Source organism: Conger conger, chromosome 6, assembly GCF_963514075.1.
Source record: "Conger conger chromosome 6, fConCon1.1, whole genome shotgun sequence".
Lineage (NCBI taxonomy): Eukaryota > Metazoa > Chordata > Actinopteri > Anguilliformes > Congridae > Conger > Conger conger.
The window spans coordinates 59,883,086-59,897,518 of NC_083765.1; the positions used below are offsets into that span (position 1 = coordinate 59,883,086).

The 14,433-nt window shown below is 44.3% G+C and overlaps 1 protein-coding gene across 1 annotated transcript in view; it reads left to right on the plus strand.

The window, feature by feature from the left end:
- LOC133131000 (OTU domain-containing protein 7A-like) overlaps positions 1-14,433 on the plus strand; it is a 70,747-nt gene that overhangs the window by 44,658 nt on the left and 11,656 nt on the right. Inside the window, exons 5-11 of the mRNA XM_061246068.1 lie at positions 899-1,081; positions 2,170-2,388; positions 4,438-4,539; positions 5,269-5,396; positions 8,537-8,649; positions 11,592-11,719; positions 13,690-13,839. Of these exons, the coding sequence (XP_061102052.1) occupies positions 899-1,081; positions 2,170-2,388; positions 4,438-4,539; positions 5,269-5,396; positions 8,537-8,649; positions 11,592-11,719; positions 13,690-13,839 (1,023 nt within the window). The remainder of the gene's footprint in view (positions 1-898; positions 1,082-2,169; positions 2,389-4,437; positions 4,540-5,268; positions 5,397-8,536; positions 8,650-11,591; positions 11,720-13,689; positions 13,840-14,433) is intronic.

A 14,433-nucleotide genomic window follows, 5' to 3' on the forward strand; every position in this document is an offset into this window, starting at 1 on the left:
TTGTCACTGAGGTGATGTGAGACAGCCGGGTCGGTCCTGGGACCTAGCCGTCATGTCCCTTTCGGCAGCTGGCTCAGTTTGCCTTCCATAGAGATTACCGTTCCTCCACGCCTACTGTTCCTTCTCATTTTGTTCCTCATCATAACATCCAGATTCGCCTCCTCTTTCACCTGTTCTTTTCCTCTTCCTCCTTTATTCCTTCCCTGTTGTTTTGCAACCTCACTGTTCATCTCTCACCCGTTGCTCTATTCCTCGATTGTTTTCTCGTTCCTCTCCCTGCTACTCCTCTGATCTTCCTGATCCCTCCCTCTCATGAGAGCAGGTTCAGGAAATTGGCTTCAGTAACTTAAAGTGTCCTAATTTCCAAAGCAGAGCTAAATCCTGGATACTGGTCAAAAGGAGGGAGAGCAATACACCTGAGTCAAAGCTTCATATAAGTAGCATTCATACAAAAATATGTGTAATCTGCTAATAAATGTATGAATGCTACTTGTATGAGGTTTGCTTTCTTGCTACAGTGTGCTTTCTTCTGCAAAAAAAGCCTTTTGAATTCTTCAGCAATAATCAGATTGGCCCATAAGAGCCATTATGCTACTTTAATGCAGGCACACTCAGACAAGGCACTCTCAGAAATGCATTTTTGTTCTTCAAGGATCAAATGTCCCAAATGTACCCTGAAAGTACAGTAATATAATACAGTAACAAAGAGTACGTTTTCCAAGAAAAAAAGGTACAGGTATTTTATGTACCTATAGTGTTCCGCCCCAGTGACTAACATGTGTACCTTTTTCAGCAGTTTTTGTACCTTTACTTCTGAGTGTATGTGAATGAGTGACTGGGCAGTGTGTCCAGTACAGGGTTTACTGACAGAGCTGTGCTTGCATCGATGTGTCCGCAGGTAAGAACTGGGACCTGAGCGCGGCTCTCAGCGATTTCGAGCAGCTGCGGCAGGTGCACACCGTCAACCTTCCGCGGGTCTTTAACGAGGGCCGCTACTACAAGCAGCCGGAGCGGGACACGCCCCAACACCTCAGCAAGGTCGGCCGGTCCTGCCAGACCAAGCAGGAGGACAATGCTCAAGGTGTGAGGGGCACATAGGGAATCTCACCCTCTTAACCTCCTGAGACCATGCATCCTCAAACTAGGAGACTACATTCCCTGAGCTCTATACAGTATTCCTCTTAACATAAGAGACATTCAATTAAAATGAAATAAAATATTTTTTTGAAAATTTGTCCTGGGTCTCAGGAGGTTAAGTTACATATGCAAACATAGTCAACGACACAGATTTTTTTCTCAAGGCCTGATTATAGTGTCTTTGCGTCTGACGACATGCAATGGATGGCCGACTGGAGTGCTTTTATGCTTATAAGGACAAGGACCACAAGAACGTTCATGGATATTGTACGATTTTATTCGAGGGACACTTAGTCGCTGGACTATAAACTGGCCTCCATTGATGTTTTCTGTCTGATAGGAACCTCCACTGGAAAAACATGAACTATTAATGTAGAGGATGGTAAATTGAGAGTATCATTTGGTTCTCATTTGCTTCCTGTTTCAGGAATTGTTTCCTGATTTGCATTTTAAGAGCCTGAGGTATTTGTTTATGAGCAGAACGCAGTAATGCATGATGTGATTGAACTATGCCACCTTTCTGGCTCCAGGGTCTGTTTTTGAAGGCGTAGTTGAATGATGGTGTGGTTCTAACAGTTGCTGATTTGCTTTAAAGCAAAGGGATTCCGATGAAGTACATGTCAATGACCATAAATCCACACAACCCAATAACAATTACAGTCAATGCTTTTTCAAATAACCTAGTGACAGATATGTTTTTAATTTCCCATCCTCAACGTGTCTAGTTCATGTTTTCCAGTGGTGGTTCGCTCAAACCGATATACTACCCCACCTGACTGCTCTGACTGAATGATTGATCTGTTTCTTTATTGATTGATTTGTTTGTTTGTGGAGCAGTCCTACTGAAACAAAAACAGCTCATGCTATGTTTTGAAAACAGCTAGTAGCTGGTTGACCAGCCCATACCCAGCTAGACCAGCTTATGGCCAGCTTGACCAGCTCAATTTTCAAGATGGTCAAGCTGGCGTAGCTGGATCTTACAGCAGGGAAAGCTTTGCTGTGATCAGTGCTTGTTTTCCTCGCCCCCTCCAGAGAAGCGTCTGTCTCGAGGCATCTCCCACGCCAGCTCGGCCATCGTGTCCCTGGCCCGTTCTCACGTGGCCAGCGAGTGCAACAGCGAGCAGCTGCCCCTGGAGATGCCCATCTACACCTTCCAGCTGCCCGACCTCAGCGTGTACAGCGAGGACTTCCGCTGCTTCATCGAGAAGGACCTCATCGAGCAGGCCACCATGGCCGCTCTGGAGCAGGCCGGTCAGTACCCGGCCTCCTGTGCCTTGTGTTTGTGTGCACTGCGTATTTGTGTTGTACTTGTTTGTGCTGCATATGTTACGTTGTACATTTACGTGTGTGGGAATGTATGTTTTAATTTATTTCTGTGTATGTCTGTTGTTCTACAAGATGTAATTGCAGGATTTTTTTTACAGCCATGTGGCTAAAAATACAACTTGTCTACAATCTGTTTTTTATAATATACCATAAATATTGCATAAGCATCCAATAATATATGATAATGTTATATTATCAAATAGGCGGCACGGATGGTGCAGTGGGTAGCACTGCCCCCTCACAGCAAGGAGGTCCTGGGTTCAAATCCCCATCGGCAGGGGCCTCTCTGTGTGGAGTTTGCATGTTCTCCCCGTGTCTGTGTGGGTTTCCTCCGGGTACTCCGGTTTCCTCCCACAGTCCAAAGACATGCAGGTTAGGCTGATTGCAGAGTCTAAATTGCCCGTAGGTATGAGTGTGTGAGTGAATGGTGTGTGTGCCCTGCGATGTTCCCTCCGGGTCAGGAGGGAACAAGGAGAACGGAAGTTAAAATAAGCAACTGGAATGAACCCCAGGCCTCCAGAGAGTCTGAGTGTGCCAGCCCAAAGGCACATTTGCCATCCTAAAGGCCCGGGTCAGATTTTAAGGAGGTTTAATGCCCCCCACACCAGTCATGAGCATGGTGAGCTCTCCTATTTGGACCTGGATCAGGTGTAGGAGGGAGGGTCCAATCCTCTGGGGGCCCAGAGGAGCCTGTTCTTCCTTAAAATCTCTGCAGCAGCCTCAGCTGGGCGCCCTGGCTGGCAGCTCTCAGCAAAAGGCTGTCCTCCTCTTCCCCCGCCAAGGACATCGCTAAATGATGAAATGCCTCCCCCACACCGCCGCGAAACGAGCTTCCACATCACCCTTAATAAAATATAGTGCTTCTTTTTCTGCGCAGTAGACCGTTCACTGAAGGGCTTTTTATTGTAATAAGACAGGGCATAAAGCCATTTCTGTGAAGCAGGTACATCCTAACCTAATTCTGCAGGCTCACTCTTTCCTGCCTGGGTGCAGAATGGCAAAATATTAGCATATCTGATTCAGTGAAATTAGTCTTTTAACAAAGTGCGCTTGTTTAATAAAGGGAATAGAGAGAGGGTGGATTCGAGAGTACCAGAGTAATAAGTGCAGCAGATATAGTGTGAAAGGGAATGGAAGAAGGAGATCGACGACTCCTCACAAAGAGCAGAGAGTAAATTAGAGAGACAGTTGTCAACAGTCTTTCATAATATCCTATGAATATTCAATGAATGTCCAATATGCCAGCTACAGATGGGGCTTAATACTTAATCTACAGATGACACACTCATGCAAATAACGGCTACAGTACAGTCGATTACATGAATGGGGTTGAAGGCCCTCTGTTTAAATGTACGGCAGATGTTCGGGCCTGCTAGCAACCCGAGTGTTACTCGTTTAGTTTCACCGTGTCATTCTGAATAATATGTGTTTTGTAAGGGAAAATTCCCTGTTTAACATTTCACAGGTGAGCATCGTCTGATGAAACAGATCCCAGTAAAAACAACGATAGCTATACTTGAGTTTAACTTTCGTATTCATGTGCAAAGAAATAACAGAAAGTGAGAAAGCTTACCGCCTTTCTGATTTGAATCAGACATAGTAAGACTTATATACAGTTTTCAGTACTTTCTCCCAGAAGAGGGGGCTTTACCAAAACAAAAAGACATGAAGCTGGCCACTAACATTTATCATTATTTTGTCTTCTGATTACCCCTTGTTGACCAGAATGTGCTAGCTACCCCCTTATAGGAGAAGCAGAGACATTAAGGTCAAAGGCTGTCTGTCTGCTGGGAGAGAGACAGAGAAAGACTCCTAGTAAGCACTTAATTCAGAAAGTGGTCTAATAGTAATCAGGATAGATTAAAAATAAAAGGTTATTTTTAATCACATGATTGTCTTTGTGTTGACACACATTGTCAATTAAGAATCAATTAAGAAAATTACCCTTACAGATTGTTTGTGCCCTTTCTGCAGGACGTCTGAACTGGTGGTCCACCATGTGTTCCAGCTGTAAACGGCTACTCCCATTGGCCACGACAGGGGACGGGAACTGCCTATTGCACGCAGCCTCTTTAGGTGAGCCAGGTGTTCCTTTCCACCGAGTCTGTTCTGTCTCCAAATGTTTCTACAGGAACTCTAGGATGCCCCCTGCCTGAAGCTTGCAGTACTGCTGGCAGATCAGGCCTAAGGGAGCAGCTATGAGAGATTACTGTCAGGTTAAGATCTTATGCAGGGATCATCAACTCACGGTTCCTGGCTGAGAACTGCTGATTTTCCACCCTCCCTTTACTTGGGAATCAGGTGTGAAGACAGTCTGGCCAATCAGTAGCAATAATTGGTCAGTTAATCACCCGGGAGAAAAGAAAACCAGGCCAGGATTTGGATTTGAGGGCCAGATTTGATAATCCCTAGTCTACTGTTATATTTTTCTACTGTACTTCCCAAAGGTAATGTCTATATGCTAAGGATTACACAGGAAGCAGTAATTGATCCTAATTCTATGCATGTCATGATTGTCAGTGTGCATAATTTATTTCAGACAAATGTGTATAATAATATAGAGCAAGTATCAGAAACTACTGGTTTGTGGAGTGTGCTTGTGAAGGGTAAAAGACTGTCTGGCCAATCGGTAGTACTAATTACCCAGGAGAAAACCAGGGCTGGATTTGGATTTGAGGGCCAGAGTTGATTATCTTTGTTGTAGAGAGACAATTTGTGGTACTACAATGTGTATTAACTGTATCCACACATTCCAATAACCTTAACAGAAAGTGTATCTGTGTGTTTTTGTGTTTGCGCATGCAGGGATGTGGGGTTTCCACGACAGAGATCTGGTGCTGAGGAAGTCTCTGTATGCGATGATGAAGAGTGGGGCGGAGAGAGAGGCTCTGAAGAGGAGGTGGAGATGGCAGCAGACCCAGCAGAACAAGGAGGTCAGTAACGTCTGACTCATCCCCACCTACCCGACTAAACACCATGGGCTCATTAGCTTATTTTTCCACTCCTAACTCCTTGTTCTTTGCCTGACCCAGAAATCAGTCGAGGTCTGCCATCTTGAATGAAAATGAAATTCCAGTCCTTTAAATGTTCCTTCTAGGAGCTAGAAGCCATCAGCTAGGCTCCCGGAGCTTTCTTGTGCAACAATTAAGTATTATGGCAGTAGTGGAATGTGGGTATTGTGGGTAATGGAGTCAGAACTGAATTCTGAGAGGTAACAGTTACAGTGCCAAAATCACAGACTTGGTGGCAGACATGTTAAAAATGGGTTGGCACTCTGAGTTTGGCAATGTTCTGTTCTGAGTTGTGTACTGAGTGTGTGCTGGTCTGTGTGCTGAGTGTGTGTGCTGAGCGTGTGCTGACTGTGTGCTGAGTGTATGCTGAGTGTGTGTGCTGAGTGTGTGCTGGTGTGTGTGCTGAGTGTGTGCTGAGTGTGTGTGCTGAGTGTGTGCTGAGTGTGTGTGCTGGTGTGTGTGCTGAGTGTGTGTGCTGAGTGTGTGTGCTGAGCGTGTGCTGACTGTGTGCTGAGTGTGTGCTGAGTGTGTGTGCTGAGTGTGTGCTGGTGTGTGTGCTGAGTGTGTGCTGAGTGTGTGTGCTGAGTGTGTGTGCTGAGTGTGTGTGCTGAGTGTGTGTGCTGGTGTGTGTGCTGAGTGTGTGTGCTGAGTGTGTGCTGAGTGTGTGTGCTGTTCGTGTGTTGGTGTGTGAGCTGGTGTGTGTGCTGAGTGTGTGCTGGTGTGTGTGCTGAGTGTGTGCTGAGTGTGTGTGCTGAGTGTGTGTGCTGAGCGTGTGCTGACTGTGTGCTGAGTGTGTGCTGAGTGTGTGTGCTGAGTGTGTGTGCTGAGTGTGTGCTGAGTGTGTGCTGAGCGTGTGCTGACTGTGTGTGCTGGTGTGTGTGCTGAGTGTGTGTGCTGAGTGTGTGTGCTGGGTGTGTGCTGGTGTGTGTGCTGAGTGTGTGCTGAGTGTGTGTGCTGAGTGTGTGTGCTGAGTGTGTGTGCTGAGTGTGTGCTGAGTGTGTGTGCTGTTCGTGTGTTGGTGTGTGAGCTGGTGTGTGTTCTGAGCGTGTGCTGGTGTGTGTGCTGAGTGTGTGCTGGTGTGTGTGTTGAGTGTGTGCTGGTGTGTGTGCTGTTCGTGTGTTGGTGTGTGAGCTGGTGTGTGTTCTGAGCGTGTGCTGGTGTGTGTGCTGTGCGTGTGTTGGTGTGTGTGCTGGTCACTTGTGTACTCAGGAATGGCCGGGTGTGTGTGTACTATGTCTATGTGGTTGTAATTGGGTGTGTACTATGTCTGTGTGGTTGTAATTGGGTGTGTACTTTGTCTGTGTGGTTGTAATTGGGTGTGTACTTTGTCTGTGTGGTTGTAATTGGGTGTGTACTATGTCTGTGTGGTTGTAATTGGGAGTATACTATGTCTGTGTGGTTGTAATTGGGTGTATACTATGTCTGTGTGGTTGTAATTGGGTATGTACTATGTCTGTGTGGTTGTAATTGGGTGTGTACCAGTGGAGGCTCCTCCATAGAGGTGGAGGAGGCCTGGCCTCCCCAATAATTTGAGAGAAGAGAGAGATTTAAAAAAAACAATAAATATATTTATTTTATTTATTTATTTTAACAAAAAACATATTTTTTATTTTTTATATTCATATTATTTTAGTTTTGTTCATAAATCTAAATTTTCCCATGGCTAAAACCCAATATTGCAATTGTAAAGCAACAGGCCAGATTTCCCTATCAGTTTGTATAAGGGAGGCCAGGCCTCCCCTAGGAAATTAGCTTTTCATAGAAGTCAATGTAATGCATTTTTTTTCATGCCAATATGTGATTGGCCAGATCACTGAAAATGGGTGGGCAACGGAGGCCAGGCCTCACCATGCATTGTGTCCAGGGCTGAAAGATTGACATTTTGTTCGTCCAATCACATGCTACTGGTTCATTTGGAATCAACTATCCTTTCCTTTCCTATTCAACACAGAAGCCATTTTGAGAATTCGCTAGTCACTTCAGTCAAACAAACACTCGCCATAGTGGCTACGAGTGTCCTATCAACTTGTGCTTTTCAGGACATTTAGAGAACACCCCTGGCTATCATCCCTGGAGTTTATAGCTCATTTGGCCAAACACTTTTGCTTAAAACTACCTCGGAAGTCGGCGAGATTCTAGCGCAATTTGAGATCTTGGGCTGGAGATATGCAGATTCCAGATACTAGGGAGTGAGAATGACATTCAATAGGTCATGTTAGACACCATTTGGGATTTATTGAACAGTTTTATTTTTAATGTAGTCCATTTCGTTTTATTACAAGTCAATTTAATAATCTTCCATATCAAATTACCGAATTGTTGCTCTGTGAGGAAATTCACTCTAAATACGAATAGAGTGCTGCCCTCTAGTGGATAACGTTAACGTTAAATAAAGCCAACTGGAACCATATTTTTACATATTTTATATTAAATATATTGAATAAAACTACATATGATAAAGAAAGTGTTATCTTATCTTTTTTATATGCTAAACTTGATTAAATTGGTGATTACATGTTGAAGCTGTAGAAGAATGAAAAATGTAAGCTAAACAAAATTGTTTTTAACTACATAATTAAAATTCCTGCCTTTTACACATGTTCACTTGGCATTTATATTACATCCAAATGTCATTTCTCAGCTTAATTATCAGGCAGGCTCATAGACTTACAGCAATGTCATTTCTTCAGGAAGGCACAAGGCTAAGCTCTGCACAATGAATTTCATCAGCCAGAACTTTCTGACTGTAGCTTACACTCCAAATAGTATGCCTTTGGCCAGCACAAAGACAGATAAGAGAACAGGGAACATTCCATCGCGAGTGAAGTGAGCAAGCGGAAAAAAATGGCCTCCTCAATTCTGGAAGTCACCAGCCTCCACTGGTGTGTACTATGTCTGTGTGGTTGTAATTGGGTGTGTACTATGTCTGTGTGGTTGTAATTGGGTGTATACTATGTCTATGTGGTTGTAATTGGGTGTATACAGTATGTGTTCCTGTGTGTGTATGTATGTAATGATCCTTTCTGTCTGTATGTGTGTAATGGCTCTGTTTGCGTGCCCAGTCGGGACTGGTGTACACAGAAGAGGAATGGGAGAAAGAGTGGAATGAGCTGCTGAAACTCGCCTCCAGTGAGCCACGCACGCACTTCAGCAAGACCGGAAACACCGGTGGGGGGTAAGAGAAAGCACACACACACACACATACACATACACACACATACACAGACACACATACACAAACATACACTCATACACACGCGCGCACACACACACATAGTACATACAGTACATGTAAGTGCAAACACGCTTGGTCGGATTTAAATAACATTACAAAAGGAAATCACTAAGGAATCAAAATGAAAAAGACCATAGATGTAGAGTCTAGACTAAAACAGAAAGTAATGGGGGAAATAGAATTTGGTATTTGTGGGAGATGGAGTTGCATTACTATGGTTAATAGTGTCTGGAAATTGTAGCATATAGACATTACATTATTGGCGTTTGGCAGACGCTCTTATCCAGAGCGACGTACAGTTGATTAGACTAAGCAGGAGACAATCCTCCCCCGGAGCAATGCAGGGTTAAGGGCCTTGCTCAAGGGCCCAACGGCTGTGCGGATCTTATTGTGGCTAGACCGGGATTAGAACCACTGACCTTGTGTGTCCCAGTCATTTACCTTAACCACTACGCTACAGGCCTAGACAAAGATAATTGTGGGGGGAAATAAATCAGGTGGTAATTCTTCACTTGCCAATTGGATATTCTGGGATGACTTTGGAAAATTAATTCATAATTGTTGGTAATGCAAGTAACTATAGGAAATTAAGTGTTGATTGTTAATGCAGTCTGATAATGTGGAATAATGGAGTCATGGGCCTTGCCAGATATTTTTATTTTTGTGACTGTAGTCTGGTCATGTCTCATGGCTATGTAAAATCCAGCTATGCCAGCTTGACCATCTTGAAAATTGACCTAGCTAAGCCGGTCATAACCTGGTCTTGCTGGGTATGAGCTGGTCAACCAGCATGGCCATAAACTGGTCTGAGCTGGTCTTACCAGCTCTGAGCTGGAAAACCTGCTAGTGCTGGTAGCTTGTCTGGTAGCTGGTCAACCATGTCAAGCCAGTAGCTGGTCTGAACTGGTCAACCAGTTAAACCAATGTCCATCTTGGAGCTGGTCTGAACTAGTCAACCAGCTTCGAGCTGTATCAAAACTTAGCTTAAGCTCTTGCATCCTGAATGTCAAAAGCACTCCAATGAGCGGGGGTGGAAACAGTTTAAACTTGTGTGATGTCAGATAGCAGGTGTTCTTTGTTTGAGTAATGAGCTGGAACCTCAACCCCACAACACTGGAGCTGAACTCATGTCACTGGAAATAGTCATTTAGTAATCCCTGAAGAAATACTCAGAGGTTGTGTTCATTGTTCTGTTTCATTCTTTATTTCTTCTTATTTTTGGGTTTGTCCCCATTGGTCATGGCTGTTTCTGCTGTTATTTTATTGTAAAAACATGTTGTGACTTGCCGCCTCCAACATGCCAAGCACCTGAGTCTGGACAACTGTACAAATTAAAGTTATTTCAAAGCTTTGCAAGACCTACTCGAAGACCAAAAAAAGCAAGGAGTGCTGCACAAGCTACAATCACCTGACCTCAAGCCCATTGAACATTTACAGGGACACTTGAAGACTGACAAAAGCCAAGTATTCAGTAACATCACAAGATGCTATTTGGAACATTGTCAAATAATGCTGGGATAACATGAATCATCAGGTTTTGCACTGATTTGTGGAGTCCATGACAGCTCATGTGCACCATTAAAGCAAAAGGGGGACATACCGAATACTAAGAAATTCTGAAATCCATGTACATTTCTGAAATATTCCACTTTTCATTCAAATTCTTTTGCTGATAATATAATTTGAAATGAAAAGATAGTGGTCTCAGACTTTTTGACCCCACTGTATGCTATGTTCTGCATAGACCATGGCCTGCAGGTGTCATCAGTGTTTAACAGGGTATTGGGATAAAAGTGAATGAGGGCTGTGGGCTTGATGTGTGCATGTAACTAAACAAATTCTGTGTTAAATTCTTATTTTTGCAAAACAATTTCAATTAATGCCAATTTTTGATTCTTTAAAAATATAATGAGAACGACAAGGTATGGCAGTGTAGACCCTGGTATTTTTAAAAGTTAATTGCACTTTCCTCTGTCGGTCTCTGACTGCATTGTCCTCTCCCTGTCCACTCCCTAACCCCCACCCCCTGTTCACAATCTTTGTAAATACCTTTACAATATATAACATATGATGAGGATGAATTTGAGCAATGCTGGGAGTCCTCAAAACCGGTTGAAAGCCCCTGGTGTACACTACTGTATTTGTGAGTTTGTGGTGAAACAGACTGTGAACGATGCAGAGTAAAGCCAGAGGTTGAACTCTGGAATAGGACAGGCCAGAGCAGGAGAGCACAGCCCAGAGCAGGAGAGCACAGTCCAGAGCAGGAGAGCACAGGCCAGAGCAGGAGAGCACAGTCCAGAGCAGGAGAGCACAGCCCAGAGCAGGAGAGCACAGGCCAGAGCAGGAGAGCACAGCCTGGAGCGGGAGAGCACAGCCCTGAGCAGGAGAGCACAGCCCAGAGCAGGAGAGCACAGGCCAGAGCAGGAGAGCACCGCCTGGAGCGGGAGAGCACAGCCCAGAGCAGGAGAGCACAGGCCAGAGCAGGAGAGCACAGGCCAGAGCAGGAGAGCACAGGCCAGAGCAGGAGAGCACAGGCCAGAGCAGGAGAGCACAGCCTGGAGTGGGAGAGCACAGCCCAGAGCAGGAGAGCACAGCCCAGAGCAGGAGAGTACAGCCCAGAGCAGGAGAGCACAGCCCAGAGCAGTACAGCACAGCCCAGAGCAGGAGAGCACAGCCCAGAGCAGGAGAGCACAGCCCAGAGCAGGAGAGTACAGCCCAGAGCAGGAGAGCACAGCCCAGAGCAGGAGAGTACAGCCCAGAGCAGGAGAGTACAGCCCAGAGCAGGAGAGCACAGCCCAGAGCAGAAGAGCACAGCCCGGAGTGGGACAGGACACCCTGGGGTGGGGCCCGACAAAGTGTAACAGGTTGGCTGTGTGCCGCAGGGTGGATAATTCGGAGGATCCCGTGTACGAGAGCCTGGAGGAGTTCCACGTGTTCGTGCTGGCCCACGTCCTGCGCAGACCCATCGTGGTGGTCGCCGACACCGTGCTCCGAGACTCCGGCGGAGAAGGTGGGAATCCACACGGTCCTTATGCAGGATCCCTGATGCATCTCAGAACGCAAAATTAAAGCAGCTGAAACGGTTGTGAGAGCAGCATTTTTCATCCACTTCCTGGAAGGCAGTTTGAATGTAGATTTTATGTCATTGTCTACCAGTGGGCGTGTTGTTCAAAAATTCCCCCGAAAGGTCTGTTTCACTTGTGTAGGTATATGTCATATCACTTCTGTTTCAGGTTGAATTAAGGAGTTGGGAGGTGGGGGGGGTAGGCATTACTTCAAAAGCAGACACAAATAAGCCCTCACCCAGCTTTCTAAACAGGAAGCAGGAGGCATTCTACGCCAAAGTGTCTTGAATCAGTTAAAGTGGAGAAGGAGCTATTTATATTTCCAAATGGAATTATTCAGGATTTAGCCTGGACAAGAGGAAACACCCAAGTAATATGTCTACTCTTTGTATGGGAGCCAAGAAATCTTAAAAGACTCAGTTTCAATTAGACACTGTAGGTCTGCCTGATGGACTTGTTCCCTATAGCAATGGCCTGGCTCACAGTACAGTACATGGGGTTTCCTGCTCATAAGATAATTAATATTTTTATCAGTAATCCTCACAGTATCCAGGGTGACTGCTGTAATATAGACCTCAATTTACATGCTATTTATTATTACCTGCATTATCCATCTCAATGATCTAGTGTATTCAATCTAAGCACCTTCCTCCAAGGGCCTGATGACAGTTAAACGATGGCAAGCAGTCTGGAAATCAAGCCTGCAGTCATTCATAAGACTTCAGAAAAGTATTCATAGTAACTGACTTACATTTTTTACCACTTGGCCTTTTACATAAACTGGAGCCTGCAATACTTTGTAGTCTGATAGTTTATGTCACTCATAGTATGCAGCTATGAATGCTTATTTATATAGATATTGGATATCTTTGATTTGCTGTTTTTTATGCATATATTTTAAATATGTCAGAACCTAGCAAAATGACATTTGAACATTCAAAAAGAAACCTTCAAAGAGAAATAATCATCAAAAAGAATCCAGTCATTCTGTTTGCATTATTGTCCAGATTTACATAGAATTCCCAGCTCAAGGCTGTTCTCACATAGAGTCCATTGTGTGTTGTACTGGAGTCTTGCTGTGGTGTGCAGGGGTGTTTTGCATTTGCCGAGGAGGGGTTGCATTTTGCAATCAATGTAATTGTGTTTAGAAGTGCAGATATTTTTCATGTTCATGATCCCTTGGTAACATGACTCAAATCAATCTTAAATCTGACATTCACCAAGTTAGAGTCCAAAGGTAAAATAAGGGCATGCTTAGCTCATGTGGATCATTCTGATCATTTATTCTTTTTCCTTTCCTTGCTCCTGACCCGAAAATCGATTGAGGTCCGCCATCTTTAAGGACATTGCAACACCTTAAATTAATCCAGAAGTAATCTTTTGGAAAGCCTAACGTAGAAATGATCAACGTCTCCCCATCTGCCACGTCTGTAACTGACGTGGCTTCAAACTGATGTTTGAAGGAGCAAGGACATTCCATTAGCCTGATTCATGTTATCGATTTCCCCGATTTTTCGTTACCTATCTTCTCCTGTAGGGTGGAGCTAGGCGCAAGAAAAGGAGAAAATAAAAGGAAAAAGAGGAGAAAGCTAAGGGATTGGAATGAGTCTACTTTTTACTCATCCTTCTGAATGAATGAGTCTTCTTCTTACTTAAAGGGGAAGAACAGCATATGCAGTATATGCAGCCAAATATACTAAATGATATCCATCTGAACCTCCTTCCTGACCGCCTGGAATTATTTGAATCAAGATCTTTGAATATGCGTTGCACAGCAATTTATAAATTCTGTGGTTAATATTTGTTTTCAGACAGCTGATTGCTCATAATTTCCAGGTTAATTATTCAGTTGATTTATTTATAGGCCTCACCATTTTTCACATTTACATGTTGTTTATTAATCTTATCATTGTAGCCTTTGCTCCTATCCCATTTGGAGGCCTATATCTGCCGCTGGAGGTTCCCCCAAACCGCTGCCACTGTTCCCCCTTGGTGCTGGCCTACGACCAGGCCCACTTCTCCGCTCTGGTGTCCATGGAGCAGAAGGACCAAAACCGAGAACAAGGTATGCACTGACCAATCACCACTACCCAAAGTATGCACTGACCAATCACCACTACCCAAAGTATGCTCTGACCAATCATCCCAGACCAAAGTGTAACCAAGGTAAGCGATTAAATTGATTGAAGGTGCAGACTGATCGATAACAGAACAAAGCGGGGTACTGCCTGAACAATCACTGACTCATGATTAAGACCATGAAGGATAAAGCCCATTCACTGTACATAGCATGCTACAGACTGAGTTTGAAAAAAATGAATTCAAAAGACCATCCAATCACCACTATATGAGGGGCTGGCTCACCAGTCAAAGCATAGCACAAGATACAGGCTGAGCAGCACCGACCAGTATATAATTAGGTAAGTTAATAAAAAGGGCAAGATCTGATTTTACTTTAAAAACATATTTAGTCTGCTGTAAACGGAATGGGTGAATTAAATACTGTATACTGTATTTAACCAGAAGAGGGCGATATCTCCCATGAAGTTTCTCTGAGATGCAGTAACTGTGTATGTCACAGAAATACTATAATGCAGCTCAGAGAACAGCACCGTGTATGCAGTAACCAAGGATCCCCAAACTGTCAGCAATATCTTAC